This window comes from Microcebus murinus, chromosome 8 (genome assembly GCF_040939455.1).
Source record: "Microcebus murinus isolate Inina chromosome 8, M.murinus_Inina_mat1.0, whole genome shotgun sequence".
Taxonomy (NCBI): domain Eukaryota; kingdom Metazoa; phylum Chordata; class Mammalia; order Primates; family Cheirogaleidae; genus Microcebus; species Microcebus murinus.
Window position 1 is genome coordinate 83,189,212 of NC_134111.1, and position 22,514 is coordinate 83,211,725.

Below are 22,514 nucleotides of genomic sequence, written 5' to 3' on the forward strand. Positions count from 1 at the left end.
ACCTGGGCAGGAAATTCTGACAGAAAGAGGTGAGAGGCAGCAGTGACAGCAATGATAAAATTTTAGAAAGTCCTTGAATGTTTGCTTAGAACACTGAGCACAATACAAAATACCTTTTGGAAGGAATTTGATTATAAAAAAGTAAAATAAATCATGAGTATTTTGTTGAAGCTCTAAAGCAAATAAAATTTAATAGTAAAACATAAATATATGTTCTGTTATTCAATTAATGTATAAACTATCATTAATTATTCCCTTCATTTTAATGAGTGTTATTGTTAGTTCATGCAAAGAAAACACTCCACCTACTATTTATAGAATGCGTTTTAAAGTTCGCTTATCTTTGTCTCCCAAAATTGTTATTAAATGTATGTATGGTTTTAAGTTACTCAGCTGTAAATTTTCCTGCTATAAGCCCTTTTGAGGGAATAAATCCTCATAGAAAGAAGTGAATTGCTAGGACCATGTGTTTTTAAGTGTGTTTTTGAATATAAAATGATAAACAGAAAAACACAGAATGTGACAAAGTAGAGTTTCCTAAAGGATTTCCCCCAGACATCTGTCTCAGTATGATCCGATATGCATTAAAAATGCAGAATCCTGGGTCTCAGATCACATGGTCTGTGTTAGCATCACAGGACTGGTGTTAACAAAGTGCCATAAACTGGGTGGCTTAAAAAACAGGAATTTATTCTCTCACAGTTCTGGAGGCCAGAAGTCCAAACTCAAGGTGTTGGCAGGCTGGTGCCTTCTTGGGGAATCAGGGAGAGAATCTGTTCCACGTCTCTCTCATAGCTTCTTGTGGTTGCCAGCCATCCTTGGTGTGTCTTGGCTTGCAGCTGCATCTCTCAACCTTGGCCTCCGCCATCACTTGGTTGTTGTCCCTCTGGGTGTATGCATGTTTTCACTAGGCGTTCTCCTCTCTGTGGGTGTCTCTCTCTGTGCTTTTTCTCGTCTTGTAAGGTCACTAGTCCTTGGATGAAGGATCCACCCTACTCCAGTATAACCTCATCTTAATGTACATTTCAATTGCATCTGCAAATATTCTATTTCCGCAAGAGGTCACATTCACAGACACCAGTCAGGACTTCAGCACATCTTTTTGGAGGGATATAATACAACCCACAACATTGTCTAAACAAGAATCTCTGGAAACCGTAGCCCAGACTTCTGCATTTTTAATAATTAAAAGTTTTAACTTTAAAATTTTACAACCACTGAGCTAGAGGCAAATCAGGTTAAAATATCATTTGTAATAAAAATGAAACCTGTCATAAAATTCTAGCTTTTTTATTGTTGAGAGATGCCTCTTTCCATCAGAATTTCTAGATTACAGAATAGAAAGGGTATCATTTCCGAAACTAATTGGCAACAGTAACCGCTTGTTACCCCTTTGATAGGAACATAGAGAACACTTTGTAGCATTGTTAGTAATTAAACATTGTACCATTTCGAATACAATAACAAAATCCTATTTATTTATTTTATTTTACAAAGAACAGTGTATTGCTGTATTACTCTGGCAATTTTAAAAAGAAAATCCTGAAAGTAAAATTAAGATTTTCTATCTTCTGATTACTTAGAAGAATAGTGACTGTACTATATTCTAATCTATTCACTTTATGGTACATATCAAGCTATGATTTAATGAAAAGTGTGACAGAGTTCATTAATTTCCCAAGCTACCAAGTCTAAAGGATGGCAGGCAGCATTTTGTTTGTAGATGCATATTTACTCAAGATGGTATTGGCTGAGTTAGGAGTTCACAAATTAAAGCTGAGAATATGGGACAGAAAGAAAGTAAGAAAATCTGCCACCTTAGTAATATTTTCCTTAAAGAAGATAAATACTAATTTACAATGAAAATATATTTCCTATAATATATAACATATTAGAGGTGATGATAATATCAATTGTATTGTGATTTTATACAAAGACAACATTTCTTATGATGTTATAGAAAGTAAAATGCTTACTACTGTATTTTGTTGTCATTGTTACAGTTACCAGAGGAAAATAAACACTATATTACACAAACATTGTTTTATTCTTCTGTGTCACATACTTTCTATTCCTTACTCATCAACTCTTTGTCCTGATTAAATTCTAGACATGCAGTGACTCATAAAATTGGATCTTGTTATCATCCAGAGGGTTTGGTTATTAGCAATTAACTATAGTTTTTCAAGTCCCTTTTTCTAATTCATGGTCAATGAGGTGGATTTTCCTTCTGTCCAATTTCAGGAACATCAAAATCATAAACAAATATAGAAATTTATATTCCTTTTATATTATTTATGCAAAAATATATTCCCCATCACCAACTATTTGTCTTATGAACCATCAACCTAAAATTCATATTTTGTAGATTTTTAAAAAGCACTAAGTCAGTTACTTATTATAAAGCCTATTTCAAATTATTTTAATTGGGAAAAGAAAAAAAATATTTTAAAGGATTCTCAAGCATATACTTTTTATCTATTTAAGATCCTGAGATCAATTTAAAATTCTTAAATGTCTAGCCTCCTATTAATAACTACTCTTACTCCTTCCATTTCCACCACTGGTTGATGTGCTTCTTGCAAATTTATAATTCAGCGCTTTAATAAAGTTAATTTTTCTTCTGCCTGCAAAAGAAAGCTCTTGGTATTTCTCTTTTCTTTTTTATTCCACAAAAAGGAATTGTTCATTAAGTAAAAGTTAAATACTGTATGTTCACACTATATATGTATATGCGAGCATATAACATATGAACTATTTTTAATAGGAAAGGAATAAAATTTTATAATAATAATAGCTAGCTTATACATATATATCTGTGTGTATATATACATACATATATGTATATATACACACATCACTTACTTTGAGCCATTCAATGAGGTGACTACTATTATCAACTCCATTTCACATATGATAAAACTGAGGTACAGAGACATTAAATAGTTTACCAAAGGTCAGATGTAAAGAGTTTTGCTGGGATTAAAATCCAGGCCATTTGTCTCTTAAGTGTGCTCCTGAATGTTATGTATATACTTGAGTAAATCAGCACATTTTCTTATGAAAATAAAACACTTTTTATTTATTTTGAGAGGATCCATGGTAAAATGGAAAGCCTAGACTTTGAAATCAGACAGACAATGGATACAATTATTAGTAGCTCCAAAATTGGAAATATTATTTAACTTCCTTTGTCTGTATAATCATCTGCAAAAGGTGATAATTATACTTTACAGGGTAGTAGTGATGATTAAAGTAAATAATATAGATATGTTGAGAGACAGAATCTGGTATCATTTAGCTAATTATTTAGCTAAAATATTATAGACACCTAAAATCAATGTGGAGAGATGGGTTGTTCAACAAACTATTTTGGATCAATATCCCAATGAATTAGAGATTTGAAAAGAATGCTATACCAAAACTTCCAGATGGATTAAAAATTTTAATATAGTTTCTAAAGTACTATAAGAAACAAAGTCTAAGAATATGTCAGAATCAAAAACTTCAAAAGAAAATAATAATCTATCCAGTTAACTATATAAAAATATAAAATGTTTATTTATTGAAAGATAAAAAGTTTCAAAATTACCTGTAAGAGGGAAAGTTATTCATAACACATGTAAGAAATAAAAATTAATATATTTAATTTGTAAAGAGCTCTTTCAAATTTAGAAGGAAAAAACCAACTCCTAATTTGAAATTGGAAAAAGTTCATGGATAAATGAATAAAGTAATTAATAGGATAAAAATATTAATGATACATTAACAATTTAAATACAAAAGATTTGTTTTTCTTCTAGATCACTAAAATTTAATACCATGGATAATATCCAGTGTTGTAACGAGTGGTGGAAAACATTCCTACTATACAATGTTTGGAACAAATATAAATGGATCCAGTATTTTTGAAAGAGAATATAGTAATACATAAGAAGATTTTCGTGGAGCTTCATTTACACAGAAATTCTGCTTCTAGATTTTTAAGCTCAGGAAATAATTATACAGTGTAAAATGTTTTATGGATTGGAATACACATTATGGCAGTAGTAATAATATGAAAAATAAAAATTATTTAAAATATCATTAATATGCTATTGATTCAACAAATACTTTTTTATATAGTTTTTAAAAGGAATAAGGGAAAGCTCTACCGTGTTTCCCTGAAAATAAGACAGGTTCTTATATTTACTTTTCCTCAAGAAGACACCCTAGGGCTTATTTTCAGGGGATGTGTTATTTTCCCCTCAAAGCCTCAGCTTGCAGCACGCACAGGATGGCTGGGACCTGACAGGAGGAGGTGACCTTGTTGGTGGGGCTGCCTGCACCTTTCCCATCACCTCTGGGATAGTAGCTGTCACTATGGGGCAGATGAGAAGGGCTGCTCGTCTTCTTTACCACTCTGCCAGGAAATGCATGGGTTGTGCAGAGACACTGAGTAACCACGCCCATTACTGTGTCTTATTTTCCTGGTAGGGCTTAGAAAGCACAAATGCTTAGAAATCCTGCTAGGACTTATTTTATGAGTAGGTCTTATTTTGGGGGAAACATGGTATGGGAGAGGCTCATAATATATTAAGTAGAAAACATACATGGCTGAACAGCATTTAAATATATATGATATGATCCCTTTATATATGAAAATATACATTTCATTATCTACAGCTATATATATTATATAATATAGTCACCAAAATTTTTATCTTCTTTAAATATTTTTTGACCATTTTGATTCCTAAAAATGAGAAAGATACTATCATAATTAGAAAAACAAAAATATTTCTATTTTGAAAGATCAATAATGAATTTAATTTCTCTCTTGTTTATGTTGGGTTTAATTGCATACATACAAATATTTTAAGACATAAGATGTATGAATTAAAATATAACTTAGATTGCAAAGATGTGGAAACAACCCAAGTGCTCATCAATACATAAGTGAATTAATAAAATGTGGCATATGTATTCCATGGAGTACTACTCAGCCACTAAAAAAATGGTGAACTAATACCTCTTGTATTAACCTGGAGGGAACTGCAGACCATTCTTTTAAGTGAAGTAACACAAGAATGGGAAAACATAACATCACATGTACTCACCATTAAATTGAAACTAATTGATCAACATTTATGTTCACATATGGAAATAACATTCATTGGAAATCAAGCAGGTAGAAGGGGGAGGGAGAATGGGTAAAATCACACCTAATGGGTACAATGCACACTACCTGGGGGATGGACACATTTAAAGCTTTGACTCAAATGGTACAAAAGCTATTTATGTAATCAAAACATTTGTAGCCCTTTATATTATGAAATAAAAATAAAATAAACAAATATAACTCAGATTCTGAGGGGTTGGCATAATATTTATCTCTATACTGTTTATATTTCAGTGTTAAAAATTTATGCTTAAATATTTCACGAAACTTCAAATGCTTTTATAAACCTATCCTAAAACTTCTTTCACCCAGCACTGTCATTTTGTTAGTACCATAACCACATAAATGATGGAGGCAGAAAATGTTCTTGCTTTTCATGTCTTAGAGTTACTCTCAATCTCAATTTCTTCAAACCATAAAGTCTGCTTTGAAATTTTGACTTAAAAGAGTAAAATTGGTCAAGCCACTGTCACCCTTTACAGTCAAGGTAAAGCTTTTCTTTCATTGTCATTATTGTTTTAAATCATGCTGAACTCCAAAAACACTGTTATAAATGAAGATTGCCTTTTCTTTTATGTTAATAAACCAACTCCCAGATTTAGATCAGAGCATTTTTTTGGTGACAATGTGTATGTTTGGTGAGCATGTATGGATGTGCGTGCATGTGTATGTGTTCTAGGTGTGGGTACATGCATGTGCTGTACATGCATGTGCATATACACATGTATGTTGTATATGCATGCATGCTTATATATTGTATGAAATATGTGTGTATGCTCAAATATATCTTACCTGTGTATGGCATACAAAGAGCAATATGTAATATTTACAGAGCATTTAAAGTGAAGCCAATATTTAGAGACCTTCCAATTTACAGATAGTACTGTAGATGATAAGAAAGTTTTAAACATATATAAGGTACTATTGCAGGTTCATTGTAAACATCAGAAGCATCTCTGAGGTCAAGTTTACAGGGTAATTACATTTCTGAAATGCAGGCATACAGGATTTTCATGGATACAAAGTGCTATGAGACTGAAGTCCACATTTTGATAAATGGATTTCATGCAAAATATATTTATTCTCAGATGTTAAAAATGAAAAATGATATGCTTGACTTTATACTATATCACCACAAAACGGTGTTCCTTCTAACTGCTTCATTTCTTCTCCAAACTGCAAAGTCAATTCAAAGTGCACATAACAAAAACATATGTTCATGGTTTAAAAAGTGGCTAAACTCAGTCCAAGAAGTAAAACATTGAAATTTTACAAATATCTTAGGTTTTCAACTCATTATCATTATCATTATTTACTCTCTTTTGGTTGTTTGGAAAATTTAGAAGTCTTACAGTGATATGGAATAACATACATCATTTATTGAAATCTCCCTTTTCTTCCATATTGCTTTTCTACATTTAATTATTTTTTATATTTTCTTCTTCCCATTTCTGTTGTAGTTTAGGTATAAAGAAGATTTAAAAAAAATAAATATTTGTAGAATTTGTAAACTGAGTAAGTAATATCAAGATGGAATGTTTTTCTCTGATTCTTTTATATTTTCCTTTAGAATTATTGTCTTCATAGTTGAATCTATCTTTGAAAGGTAGTGGTGCTATTTTTTTAAGTAAGTGGAAGAAAAAGAGAGTATAACCTCAGTTAGGGAAATATTTATAAACTGGTATTGAATAAGATTCTACTTTACTGCCATGAATCATTTGCTTTGTCTGGGGTTTTTACACACACATAGAGAAATGTGGAGTAAAAAGCCAAGTATTAGAAAAAAAAAAGCAAAGCAAACTTTCTGTCAGGAATCAGCAATGTATAAAATGAAGGAAATAATCCAGGCTTAATTAAAAGATGAATATCATTCAATATAAAGATGCATATTTTGATACGTAATTAGGTTGTATATTTTATTTTTCATTTTTGGATATTGGGGGGCTCACTACTTTGCCCAGGCTGGGCTTGATCTTGCGATTCTGCTGCCCCAGGCTCCAGAGTTGCTGGGACTACAGGCTCATGCCACCCAGCTGCAGAGTTTATATTTCTTGATTCTATGTGGAATGTATAAGAATTTAAGAATGTGTAAGAATTTAAGTTCATCCAAATCAAGAACTTCATATTGCAAGAGATATCTCTTAAGGATTGAAACAGCTAAAATATAAATGAGTTCTTCATAAATTACAAGTTTTATTTATGAAAATTACTAGACTGAGTTGCCTTAAACCCTTTCTGGAACAAGATGGGATATTAATAAATAAATTAATTCATTGACTACTTAACTCAGTAAACTTAAATCATGCTGAGATCTTAAGAGTTTATAATTTAAAAAATGTCCCCCACTATTTATTCACACACTCATACACATGCACACACAAATAAAGTCAGTTGTTATTTATGTGTACTCTTATGATTGTTCTGAAGGTGACATCAAAGAAGGGAGAAAATACCCCCAAGAGCAAAAGTTTTCTTAGGGAATTTGCCTTTTAGAAAGGATTTAGTCCATACCCATAACAAGAATATGCATTTGCAAACAGATCATTTGAGTCCTGAGTCTTTTTATTTAGTATTTACCATAAATAAGTCAAGTGGTTATATGCATAATAGTGATACTTGCAGGATGTAGAAAAGAGTAGTACTCAGTAGAAAAATAGGGAAGAATTAAGTATTAATCATTAGAGTATCAATATATTAGATAGGAATGGCATAGTTATGTGCCTATAAAAACATTATTTGCTTTGGTATAACAAAGAAATGATGAAGTAGATCAATCAGTAGCAAAACAGATTTAAAAAGAGATAATGACATGCCTACATATACGCATTTATAAAATTAATTTTCTTCTTGAACAATAAAACTTCTTAAAGAGCAAACTTCTTGTACAGTATTTTTTATGCTCTTTGGAAGAATATACCTTCACTTTCCCACCACCCTCATATGGCAAAACGCTATTATTGTGTTACTGACCTTGCTGAAACCAAACAGCAAACAGATAATTCAACTCGGTGGATTTCTACAAACTGACTGGATCCCTGGAATTACCTGGGATGGTTATTAAACATTTAAATGCCCGGTTTCCACATAGACCTATTGAACCTAAACCTCCACAGGAAAGTTCTTAAGATGAGGCAAGCTGTGCTAACATATGTTACAAAAAGTCACTTATTCTTTTATACCAGCTTGGTAATAACTACCTTCTTTTTTTAAGGGTTGGGATAAGGGCAACAATTCTGACCTGCTGTTATTTTTAATTGTTTAGTCCAATGTAGAATGGGAGAACATTTTTAAAGTTCTATGTTTTAAATGTCAGGGTAATGTACTTACTACAGTTTTCAGCTTTCCTATTGTCCCGGATTACTATTCTTTGGTTGATTGTGCTGAAGAGTGTTGTCCAATTAATGGTATGATAATAACACAGGTTGCTGTTGTCAGTAATATAGATGTTTCCCGCACTGATTTCCTTCAGGGACTGGAACTGCAGAGAGGTGATGCCCTGTTGCTTGAGGATAAGCAAGGAGAGGCCACTAAGGAGGGGGAGGGAGAAAACGGAACAATGAAATGCATTACTGAAGCAAAATAAGGATGCCACATCTTACTCCAAAAAGAATGTTAATGGAACATCAACAGAGACTGAATTCATAAGTCTGTGTTCAGAATGATACTTTTTTCTTTACATGCTGTATATTGTCATTTTTAAAAGTAATAATTTGATCCCCAAAAAGAAGATGTTCATTTCTTAGATTTATAAATATTGACAATATATCTCTATTTCTATGTATTTACCACTGACATATCTGCTCACTGCCTTCCCTCTCCCTGCCCCAATTTTAAGTTCTTTAATGACAAAATCCTATATTAAGACTAAATAAATGTTTTTAGGATGACTGTCAATCTACTCAATGTAAGACATTAATTCTACTGAAATTGTGCAATAGATTTCGACATGCTTTCAGAGGATAGATATTGCAGAAAGTAACTATAGACATTTAGCTCTAATTTATATCTCAGAAATCAAAGAATTATAATAGTTGAAAAATGCATTAGTAAGGTTAGGAGATATTAAAAATGGAAGAGAAAAATAAAATTAAACTAATATTTAAAAATATATACTCAGCTTGGGCAATTGGGGAGAAACTCTTTAACTTCCCTGTGTAAATCAAATATCATTTCAAGGAAATTGTTTTTATTTCAACATAGTTTACATTTCTGTAATTATTTTTCTTTTTCATTCCTTAAAGAATATAGTTCCTACATTTTTATTGACAGATGAACATTATTTTACATTTTGTAGATCAAAGCTCTCCCCTTTCATTTATAATTTTAAATATACTTTGCTGTTAATATTTACAATTGATTTTCATGTGGAGTGTATGTGTATTTGCATGGATACATATACAGAAAGACTAACATCTCAGTGGTAAAGACTGAGATGTAATTCATTCTCTCAAATTTTTTCTTTAATCATAAACACCTTGAGATATTGATTACAATGTCAGCACAATGTCTTGACTGATTTATAACATTTAATAATAAAAATTGTTTATATATAGTACGTTAATGGATCATAACTCTCAGGTATTCTTTTTTATGAAGTGTCTTTTCCCTTTACATTTCAAAACCTCTTACAGACATACCTGTTTTAGATTTTAATAGTAAAATTCAATGTACTTTCTATGAAACATTATTTAAAAATACTTAATGATAGTATCGATTTTAGACATCTTTTTTGAACTTAAGCAGACATTAAATAAAACCCTTCTTGTGTAAATTGACTTTTAATTTGTTAATGAATAAGAACTTTATGGAGATGAAATCAGAAAAAACTAAAATAAAAAGCAGTGGCTTGTAATTTATTGTTAACATGTGAATTAAAAATATTGACATTAGAATTTTAGAACAATATTCTTCTAAGCCTGGATTTTTCTGTTCCATTTATCAAATGGTGCTGCATGCAGAGTGGTGGACTAATACCTGAAACATCAACCCTAAGATATATAGTTCAAATGACAGCACCAGAGACAAAAACAGCCTTCTAGTACAAGAGCATCTGTATCACACACCTGAGCCATCACCAAATCACTCAACTCTATCTTTTAATTATGATAACATATGATCAAAAAGTTTTAATTTTATACCTCACATCATGTACTCCATACCTGTAAAACATGAATAGTGCCTTGAGTTGTAGATAGACTATATATATATATATATATATATATATATATATATATTTCAAACTATATATTCTATAATACTTTATATATTCATAGAGGTATTTTCATTATTATTGGAATTAAGGGTAGAAACATGATTTCCCCAGAATTAGTAAATCAATAAGAGTGATGGTTTTGACTTAATGTACATGTGATATTCCTCTTGAAATCTGGGAGACCTGCAGGTTTAAACATGTACACCTACCTGTAAAGTACTCTTCCACCAATGGTCACCAGGTTAGAAAAAACACTGAAGTCAGTCATATTTGGGGGCCATGATTGAATGTTCAAGAAACCTACAAGTGAGAAAGGCAATAAAAATTATTCAGAATATCATTGTCTTAGTAATCGTGTTGATTTTTCTTGAAATATGATGAAAATGTGTTGAAAGAGGGTGGTAAGAAAAGGGCAGTGAGAATTTCTATCTTTGAAGCATTCCATTACATATATTCATTCTGTTGAGATTGAGTGCCTTACCCAATTAAACTGTGTATATTTAAATGACTCAATTTCACTTATTTTTATAGATGCAAGCATGTAGTCTAACTAGATAATGAGAAAAATGTAGTTTCAATTTCTCTGAATTCCTTAACCACTTCATCTGTGTATTTACAATGTCAAGATCTACCTTGCTTTCTAAGCCATTAACATACATATCTAACTTTCCTCATTAGATTATTATATTTTTTGATGGCAAATCCATGTCTGATTCATGTCTATGGACCCCATATCACCTACTAATAAAGCCTTGAACATATTAGGTGCTCAGTATATGCATGCTAAACAAATACTACATGTTACCCGTGCTCAATAGTACTTCTTATGACAAACTAAATAGAAAAACATCGGTTGAAAGATCAGCTGACACTTGCAAAAACACTAACATGAAAATTTCAAGGTTATTTATTTTGTAATTCCACATCATTCAAAATGTGCACAGAATCCAATTAGTAAGACCACCATTGTTCAAAATGACTTGTGGTTTTATAAACTACAATCTGCTTTTAAAATGAGTTGCTGATTCCAGTCTTACACATAAATGTTTTCAAGAAAACATCAAAGTTACATAGTTCATAGCACAACAATTGCATTTTGAACAATTACCTGTTATCTCTCTGACTGTCCGAAAGACATTCAGTTTCTCTGGATCTATGGCTTCAATTGCATTGTAAGGGTCCCTGGAAAAGCAAGAAGAGATACAGCCACATTTGAAATTTGATAAAGGAATGAACATATGAGAAATGTGATAAGTTATTTCATTCAAATTAAAATTTAATTAGCAGTAGGGAAGTTAGCAATTCATCATCCAAATTATTCTACGGTAGATGTGGAAGGAGATTAACAGGTGTTTTTAAGAAATTTTTGATGACATAAAATAGGAGTTCATCATCAAAGGCTGTTCTAGATCTACGAGAATGTTTCAGTTTTAACTATCCTGAAAAGAAAAAAAAAAGCTCTACAGATAGCAAGCCCATGTATGAACCATTTTATTTTATTTTGTTTTAAAAGTTCATTCATAATTGGGAAGAATACAGTCTGGAAATTTATTATGGTGAGAACAATTTGCTTTGGGCTCCTCAAAGCAATCTAAATTCTTAACAGCATCTGTAATTCATAAGACAGAAGCAAAGAGATGAAACCAACTTTTTTTTTTTTTTTTGCTGTAGTTGTATACTTACCTATTTGTGAATTTTTATGATATTCATAATATTATATGAAAGCTACACTTCATATGGATTATTTATAACCATCTTGTTTTTTTCTGGCTTATTTATATTCACTTTTATAATACAGGAACTATTTCCTTCCATCTATAAGAATTATACTAATATTTGAAAACAAAATTTACAACAAATTTTACAAAGTTCAAAAATAATAAACTTTGGAGATTTCTAAAATATAATCTCCTGATTTTAAAGATATTTTTGTAATAAATATTATTGATATCTATATAGATCCCCAGTCTTTTCAAAAATAAACACAAAATATCTTTAAAATTACATGTTTCACAGGTTTTTTTCAGAAGTTTTCATCTTAAAAAGACTTTTTCAGGTAAAACATACTGATGAATACAAAATAACTGCATAATTAACATAAACATAATACTAAACCTTCTTCAGTGATTCAAGCAATACTTCCAGTTTTTTTAATGAATACATCTTTTTAAAGTTTTATTACATTAAAAGATGTGCCATCCTGGGCAAGTTGAGACCTCATGTTAATGTATACCCTTTACAGAAAGACTAAATTCTATTCATTGGCTACTTCTCAAATAGAGAGCAAACCTAAGAAAAATGAACTTACGTATTAAGAAGTATGCATCTACTCAGCAATCAAATGAGCTTTATTTTTGCTGTACACATCTGTTATTTTACCAGTCTATGAGAACCATTGTTTTGGTATGGGGAATAACTACCAGGATACAGTGATCCATTGTATGCAGTCCTAATAGAGCTATCAATCAAGGCTCTCCATAGTCCCCTGAAAACCAGATAGGTATGTGGCCTATATCCTGTTACAGCAGCCTTGATCTCTGGAACCACTTTGTATGAGCTTTCTGAACATGGTTCATCAGCATATTCTTCTTTATTATAAACCATCCATATCTTAAAAAAAAAAAAAAAAATCTTTGCTTGATTAAATTACTGTTTCAAACTAAGAGGTGCAATCAATACAATGTACTACTAGTTTAACAAGGAGTGCTAGACAAGGCTCAAAACTAGATATTGCTGAGATTGGAGAAATACTATAAATATATTTCTCTATAATTCACACATAAACCATTGATTAGAATTTTTTCAGTGTCACATTAATATCTTTCAAGAGCTTAGTCTCAATTAAATGTTATGGCAAGCTTACTGTATTTATAGGTAAAAAATATATGGAATGAATAACTATGCTTTTGATGACTATGAAGCCAAAAAATGAAGTGTACCATGTGGGAAAATTCTTGTTGTCCTCACATGCAAAGACTTTTGTATGCAGAGAAAATATCAGCTCTATAGTAGGAGAATGAGTTTTCAACATTTATTCCTTGATGAAAAGCAGTATGTAGAACAGCTCAGGTCATATAATCAAATATCCTGGTTTTATTGAGAAAGACTCAAAAATTCAGGGCAAGCACACAATAATGGGGTCAGTCCACACCTTTACTGAGAATAATTCTGGGTTTCTAGGAATGAAATGAATTCTGGAATGTTAGCATGAAGCCCAGTGGACCACAGAAATTTTATATAGTTAATTTTAGAGATTCAGGACCCTCATAAAATAAGTTGACAGAATTCCACTCACCAACTTCAAAGTACCTCTTGGGCATTTCATCCTACAGCCACTTGACATCTATAGTACTTTAAAATCAAGAACTTTCCTGACTAAATTCAGAGCCATGCAAAAGAACATTATATCTACCCTTTCATTATGTTTGATGATCCAAAATAAAGTTCAGGATGAAGAAATAGAAATATACTTTCATAATTTCACTGAAATCACTTTATCACCAATCCTCTTATCTCCCTTCCATTGTCTATCATCGTTGTGGTCCATCATGAAAATTCCCCTTGCCAGTACCTCATTGTGATATAGAATAAGAATGCTTATTTGGTGAACATTTTGTTACCCTAAGCATATGTAGATGAACAATGTCAAACATGACAAAACATGAAAGAAGTATATTCCTATCGATAACTCTAAACACTAAGCATTCCCTTTTGTTCCCATTTTAATTCATTAAATAAGGAAATGAGTAAATAAGTGCCTATTTCTATTTCTAGTAATGGCACTATTGTGCTATAAACTATTATGCCAATGGAACTTCTTGAGTCTTTTATACACTAAAATTTTAATTGAAAAATTGCCAGTAAATTTACTTTCAGCAGAAACCTGTTTTTGAAATTCATAAGTACATTTAATTATGATTTTTGCTTTTTTATTAGTTAAAAAAATCTCAGCTATTTTGATCAAACCATACAATCCTATTAAAAGCCAGTTAGTAAAATATTGAGGATAATGGAAATTTAGTGAGATAAAACATTAATTTACTAGACGTTTCCTCTTTCTAATACCCTATGCTATTCACCTTTGAAAACCCCCCCTCCATACACATACATATTACATTCATCATCATACCTATATCTATACATATATAATATCTCTTAGGTCTCCTGAATCAACTCTATATCTGTACTTTTCTAAGATGAAAGGAAAAAGCTTCACACTATATGTTTCTTGCTAGCATAAGAGTGGGAATAAAAACTATATCATATTTCACATATGTATTTATCCTGAAAAATGTTTTCTAAATTATGCTTGAGACCCAATAATGATTATAACTTCAAATATTCCAGGTTTAAGTGCTATGATGGAAAAAAAAATAATCATCTTAACTAAGAAGTATGATTTATCTTGAAAACTTTACCTTTACTTGATTTCCAAAATAGTCTGTAAAAGACAATTAAATAACAAGTCGGTAACATTTGTTGCACAAAATGCTGTGCTATAAAATAGACATAGTCACTGAGATTTTTCTTTTGCACTGCATTCTTCTGCTTTTTTTCTATTGCTTTTTATTCTTTCTCTCAATCTTTTTCTCTGTGTTCTTCCCTCTCTTTTCCTCTATCTCCCCTTTTCTCTTTTATACCATTTATTAAGGTTTTACAATATGCCAGATACTGGGCTGAGCAATTCAATATAATTTTTGTTTACAATCACCACAGCAACCAGAGGAAATAAGTATTTATCATTAATCCACTTCTTAATTTTTTATTAGAAGACAGTGAATGTTTGACATGAAAGAGAAGCCACCCAATTCAATGCAAATTGTCCATGGTAGAGTGGCAAACCAAATTCCAGCATAGTTTGGATCAAGTTATCCAACAAGAAAGTCTCATTCTTATTTTCTGAGTTTATTTTTAAGACAAGCCTGGTTTATTTTTCTACTTCCAATCATTGTAAGCTGATTTTCTACAAGTTGTTTTTTACCTGGATGAATTAACAATATTGTTCTACTTAAAAGTCCGGGTTAGTTTAAAATTTTATTTTATTTTATATTTCATTTTGAGACAGCATCACACTCTGTTGCCCTAGCTAGACTACAGTGGTATCATCATAGCTCACTGTAATCTTAAACTCCTGGGCTCAAGCAATCCGCCTGCTTCAGCCTCCCAAGTAGGTGAGACTACAGGCATGCACTACCATGCCCTGCTAATTTTTTTTTCTATTTTTGGTAGATACGTGGGTCTCCTTCTTGCTTAGCCTGGCCTTGAACTCCTGACCTCAAGTGATTCTCCTGCCTTAGCCTCCCAGAGTGCTAGGATAACAGTGTGAGCCATTGCGCCTGCCTGAAATATTGTCATAAATGTGTGAATGCATGGTTCCTCTTCTTGATATATTTTTATTCCTTGAAACATCTATTTCTATTTTTGCATTTATTTATTAAATTTTCCCCTACTATAGACCATAGGTGAATAAAAAATATGTAATGTCATTTTATAACTAGTATAAATTCAGAGTTTTAATAAATATGGTCCATGATGAATCAAGACTAAAATAACTATCCTGAACCTCACTAGATCAAGTCTTTTTCAAACCTTTCCACCCATGTGTTATCTATAAGAATTTTATGTATTAGCAGGTCACTTTTGTTGGTTCATAATCCTATTATCATAAAATTCTCGCAGTGGTTTTCAGTGGGGACAGTACCACCATACTACAGGGAAAGTTGGCACATTTGTAGAGGTGTTTCAGTTGTAACACAAATTGGGAGATATTACAGGACTTTTGTAATAAATAAATAGCATTTAACAGGCCAAGGCTGCTAAATGTCTTTTACAGCAAAGGATCGCCTCATGTCTTGTACAACCTTAAAATGTCCTACCAGATGTATAGCACCTCGTGTGCGCAAACTTCATGCTTCATCATACTTTGACCAAATGTAATTCATTCCTTAGTCTTTTTACCCCAATTTCAGTAAAGTGGTTTTCCTCTTTCCTTTTGTTATATAACAATGCCTCCAGTTAGTTATTTTCTATTCCAGTGGCCAGCTGTTCTGCTTTATTTCCCTATACTTCTTACATGAAATGACTTTTATTCTTATTTCTCATAAAACCAAACTTTCATTATAGCTGGAATCTGAGCATTCTCCTAACAATACATATTTTATCGTACACTCCTTTCCTTTCTTCTTTAAATTATAACTAGAGAATTACAATGATTTTTTAAATGTATATATATAGGTTGGCTATATTATCTATAAATTTTATTTCAGAATTTAAAAGGAAGTATCAAATTCTTAATATATAAAAGAAGAATATTGGACCTGCTAGGGACAAAAACCACTTATCTAATGTAATTCATGTGAGTATGATTTCAAATCATTCCCTATACTGGTAAACTTGAGGCTAATTCACATATTATTTCCACATGAAAGCAGGCAATGTAAGTCAAGTGGCTCTATCTTCTTATATCTCAGAAGATATTATTAGCATGATATGATCTTTTATTCATGGTGATAGTTGGTTTTAAAAATAGTTAAAACGTGAGTATATTGCTTTATTAAATGTCACACATGCATTAAATTATAATGATGGACCTAAATATTGACCCAGGTGTCCTATGCAATGGGCCAAGGAAGCTAAGACAGCAATATAAATGGATCCAGAGGGTCAGTGGGGACTGTGGTAAAGTTATTTAAATGCATCCCATCTCAAAATGACCCAGTCCCAACAGATTGTTGCCATGCTAAAGTGTAGGCTGAAAATTACCAAGTCTACATATTTTAACACTTTGACTGTCACACTAGCAAAAAAATGTCCTTGGGACCACAGTGTTTCATTATAAAAATAAAATAAAAACTTTGAAAACAAAATGATCCTTTCTAATTTAATAAAAAAGATGTTATTTTTTAGTGTCTTTTGTGTGTGAGTTATATGCAACTTGAAAAATAGTTCACCCGGCTCCCAAGGTGAAGAGATGTGTGACTCACATATGCTTCATGCGGTTGTGGGCTCAAAAACAGTGTGAATTAAATACAACTCACATGGCAGTTAATGTGTTAAAAGATAAATTAGAAAGCTTAAAGTTTAATTTTTAATAAAAAACATTTCTTGGGCTAAATGCAACAAATCTAGGGCAAAGAGTACATACATACTATTATAATAGCTGACATGAAAACATATTAAAAGCTATTTGTTAAAGTAAAGGGACATTTTAAACTATAACTCATACAATAATTTATTTGAATGGAAAGAAACATGTTGTTCTTTTGCTCTTACTGTTCCTATTTGGACATATTTATTCATAATGTATTAAATTATTTTGCTTCTAGAAATGATATGATATATGTTCAGAGGAAGATGTTGAATTGAAATATATGAATGGTATTCTTTATCTGTAGCCTGTAGCACTAATATTTAGGGACTAAGTAATATTATAAACAAATAGATAAAACATACAGTAAAATACTGACGTTTTTATTATAATTCAAAGAATACAAACTTTGTTATTTTCCCAGTTAAAACCAGCAGGTGGTTCTGTAAGAAAGGGGCCCAGTTAATGTTACAATTTTCATTATCAAAATAAAATTCATTTAATAGCTTTTTTAATGGTAGTACTAACTTCCTAACTTAAGAGAAAAAAGAGAAAAAGAAATAAGCTCAGGAGAATTTCAACTTCTTGATTTGTTTTATGTAAGATTTTTTTAAAGGAATATTCATTTATGTTGTCTTGACTTAATCAGTTAAGAAACGGAATGAATATTTTTACCTCACTCATAAATATTGTTTTCCTAAACATTTCTAAAAATAAGTCAAGCTTGCTGAGAAGTATGGATTTGAGAAGAATGTCCTGAAAATACATTTTAGCTTACATACAAATGCATATTTTCAAATTTAAGTAGTTACCCAAATGTGGATTGTCCCCAACATCTAGTTTACTATCACTGCTGGTAACATGTAGCCCTTTCTTCTGTTGAAGAGCATTAGCGAAAAGTAAAAAACTCTTTTGGGTTAAGATGAATCAAACAGAAAAATCTAAAGTATCTCTTCAGCTTTGTCTACACTTTGTAAAATAATTTTGTACAAAAATTTAATACTGACCCATGAATACCAGTGACAAGGAAGATCAGATTCCCATTGATCTTGGTACAGTTTATGAATTTGTCAATGTTACTGGAATCCACAGTCTGAGCTGACATCAGTGATCCCGTGCCAATGCCATCACAAGCTGTAGAAACAAGATTCACAATCAGGGAATTGAGAAACTTATTTTTGGCAAATAAATTGCATTTTCATTGTATAAAATGCAGTATTTTTTCATTGTAAAATGGAAAAAATATGTATTAAAAATAATGTTTTTCTAAAAAGTTAAAATAATAGTTCATTCATTAAACTTTTACTACTGGGCTGGCTTTACAATATCGTCCCTACACTATAGGATAGTGACCATGACTCACTGTAAGAATTATATTTTATTTTATTTTATTTATTTTTTTTGAGACAGAGTCTCACTTTTGTTGCCCAGGCTAGAGTGAGTGCCGTGGCGTCAGCCTAGCTCACAGCAACCTCAAACTCCTGGGCTCAAGCGATCCTCCTGCCTCAGCCTCCTGAGTAGCTGGGACTACAGGCATGCACCACCATGCCCGGCTAATTTTTTGTATATATACTTTTAGTTGGTCAATTAATTTCTTTCTATTTTTAGTAGAGACGGGGTCTCGCTCAGGCTGGTTTCAAACTCCCGACCTCGAGCAATCCACCCGCCTCGGCCTCCCAGAGTGCTAGGATTACAGGCGTGAGCCACCGCGCCCGGCCAAGAATTATATTTTAAATCAATACCCACTATACACATACAACACATACATAACTCAAACAAAACCTTCATCAATCAATACTTCCCAATACTACATAAAATTGCCTATTTTCTAATCTATTCTAAAATATTATTTTAATGCTTTTGAAATGCTGGTCATGTTAGTAAAACAATTTTATGGCCTATGTACTAAGGGTCTACAACCTGTAATTTTAAAAACAGTTTTTAGAATGTACTATAAAGGAAGGAAGTTTGCCCTTTTCTAAGGCACTCTTTGATACTCTGAAAAGCTTAATAACATTCATGAGATTGGGACTGTACTTTTGTTCTGCTTAATTTAAGTTTCATTCTGGTCAAGAATTTGAGAACCCACGGCTAGAAGGGTTTCATTAAAATTCTTTCTCCACTAAAATTCTATAGTATGAATTATCTGAAATATTTATTTAACATTTATGGTAAACTTCTTTGCATTTTCATATATATTTCAATTTTTTTTAAGATCTGGAGAGTAAAGGTCATGTTGCATGTCCCTTTGCATTTCTTTTTATGCTTAGCAGATCATTTTCTATACAGTGGCAAGCAATAATATGTGTTGCGATGCTAACATAACCACATGAACCCTTGTTTTGTACAAAACTTCTAAAATTTGCCAGTGATCGAATAAAATGCACCATTATTTCTGAGTTGCTATCAAAGTTAACTCTGATTTTATCTGGACCATTTTAGTAGATATAATGCAAAACTAATAATGCATGCTGTTATGACAATTGATACTTTGAGGAACTGTCCAAAAGTCATGGAAAGTGTTTGCAGGCAGATTTGGTTGTGGGAGTGGGTGTGTTCTCAGAGGCTAACTTCATTGGTCTATTAAAAGGTAAATTAAAAATCTTGGTATAGGGTCCTGTTCTAACCAAAATAATCTGAGCTATCACTCACCTTTTGGGCAAATATCAGTACACGGTTTACACATTTTAATACCATTTTCTTCTACTTCCATCTTGGAACTAGGGCAGGCACGCACACAAGAACTGGAATCTACCACAAAGTTATCTGATTTTTTTTTAAAAAAAAGTAAAATAAGAAATGATGTTAATATTCAACAAACAAGTTTAAAACAAAATATTTTAAGGTTTTAAAATGATTAGCATCACTGATAGTGTACATGTCTCTTCCCCTAAAACACCTCAGCTTGAAATAGTATCTCCAACCACCCACATTCAAATTCAAAGGCAGTATGTGTTAACAAAAACTAGTGCTTGGCCATTGCTCCACATCCTGAATTGCCCCCAAGATAGATTAGATTTCTTTTATAGACTTAGGAAAGTACATGGCATTTAGTTTGTGTTTTTCAATAGTTCCACTTCATTTCATGTCATGATGCAAGTTTGATGTCTAAAAATACTTCATGTTCATGAAGCACAAATAAAGCTTAAGTTGAATTGCCCTGGATCAAGAAAGTGCACTTCATATTTAGGAGGAAATATTTACAATGTGTTATATCTTTTGTGGAGTGCCACAGATGTTTTCTCATATTTTTATACAAAGAAACAAAACAAAATTTTAAAGAGTAGTACCTTAGAAAAGGTATAACAAAAAGACAGAGAGGTTCTTATTACTTAACACTTGGGTGAAATGTTTAGGAGTCCAATGACCTGAGATACACCAGGACATCCCCTCTAAAATAAAGCATAAATTATTGTATCTAGAGCCTCCCTAGAGTTCAGGGAAAACTGAACACCTGATAGGTCATGCTGTTTTTGAGGGCAGCATCCTTCCATGCTTGGGATACTGTTATAGCATAATATAGAATAGGATGGAGGGCTTTTAGCCTTGAGGGGTGCCCAGAGGAGAAAAGGCATATGGTATAGATCCAGGCTATGGTGCAAGGGACACTGCTACTTGGATCATAAAACCCCAGAGGCTCTGTGATACCAGAAGTATCTATGGAGGGAAAATATGCCATGTGGAATTATGGCAAGTCCCAACTAGAAACTCACAACAGAGACCTCTAGGTTACTAGAGCTAAGCCATGCTGTCTGCAGCATTGGACTGTACACCATTGAACAAAAAGCTCCTGACATGATTCTGGGTCCTGGCAGAGATGGAGCACCTAACCATGGGTCACTGATTGACCTTGTCAACAGAATTGTCCATCACGAACAAAGTTTTGTTATAATGTCATATTACTAGCCAGGTCCAAGAGCAGTCCCTTGTGAGATGGAAGCAGTACTTTTGGGATTGATATGAGTAAGGGCAGAAGCACAAGTAAACTGCCTAAGCAGGTGGTTCTTGTTCCCATGACATCCACGAGGATGCTGGACCCTCTCACACCTATGAGTCAGCTCATATCTATGGGTACATGTGGGGCAAGACAGGGTAATTATGATAAGCTGACTGAGGATGATAAAAACTAAGCTTGGTATGTAGCTAGCTGAAAAGGAAGGGCAGATTTTCTGTGTGCAGCCTCATTTAGGAGTAGACTTGAAAGACAGTGGCAAGAGAAAATCCTACCAAAGGGCATAGTTCTGAGTAATGCAACTGATTACTCACTTTGTGTGGAAAGAGAAGTGGCCTTAGCTTAGAGAATTTATATGGACTCATGAGCAGTAGCTTGCCCTGGGAGAAGAAATTTGGAAAATCTGAGAAAAAGGGAGTCTGGGGTAGAGGGTTAGGTATGAATCCATGGGAGTGGGCACAAAGTATGAAGGTTTTTGTATTCCAAGTATGAAGGATGTTTTGTATTAACATCCAACAGCCACTCTAATCCCGTGTCCTCCATGTAGGTTGAGTATCCCTTATCTGAAATGCTTGGGACAAAAAACGTTTCAAAAGATTTCAGAGTTTATTCAAATTTTGGAATATTTGCATATGCATAATGAGATACCTTAGTGATAAGATCCAAGTCTAAAAATGAAATTCATTTTTTATGTCCCATGTACACCTTACACATATGGCTTGAAGGTAATTTTATATAATATTTTAATAATTTTGTTTATGAAACAAAGTTTATGTACATTGAACTGTCAAAAGCAAAGGTGTCACTATCTCAGCCACCCAAGTGAATGATCTGTGGTTGTGGGCAACACCATCATTCCTGACTCTGAATTTATATGCTGCCAACAAGAAAATAATTTTCTTACATTTATTCACACATAAAAACTTAACTGTAAAAAGATATGATATAGCATATTAACAGTGAAAAAGTAATGTGTTCAGGATAACTAAACAGCACAGTAGCATCACCAGAATACCTTTACAGCTGTTAAACAACACTAACAACAAGAAACGATGGCAGGCTTTCAGTATACAGCCATGATGCTGGGTTTTGATTTTTTCAG

At 32.3% G+C, this 22,514-nt stretch overlaps 1 protein-coding gene across 6 annotated transcripts in view; it reads right to left on the reverse strand.

The window, feature by feature from the left end:
- Positions 1–22,514, reverse strand: part of ERBB4 (erb-b2 receptor tyrosine kinase 4) — a 1,053,313-nt gene that overhangs the window by 282,208 nt on the left and 748,591 nt on the right. For all 6 annotated transcript variants that reach the window (XM_020288223.2, XM_020288220.2, XM_020288224.2 and 3 more), the window contains exons 8-12: positions 20,113–20,226; positions 18,468–18,594; positions 11,482–11,555; positions 10,583–10,673; positions 8,489–8,688 (exon numbers count right to left, since the gene is read on the reverse strand). In XM_020288223.2, the coding sequence (XP_020143812.1) occupies positions 8,489–8,688; positions 10,583–10,673; positions 11,482–11,555; positions 18,468–18,594; positions 20,113–20,226 (606 nt within the window). The remainder of the gene's footprint in view (positions 1–8,488; positions 8,689–10,582; positions 10,674–11,481; positions 11,556–18,467; positions 18,595–20,112; positions 20,227–22,514) is intronic.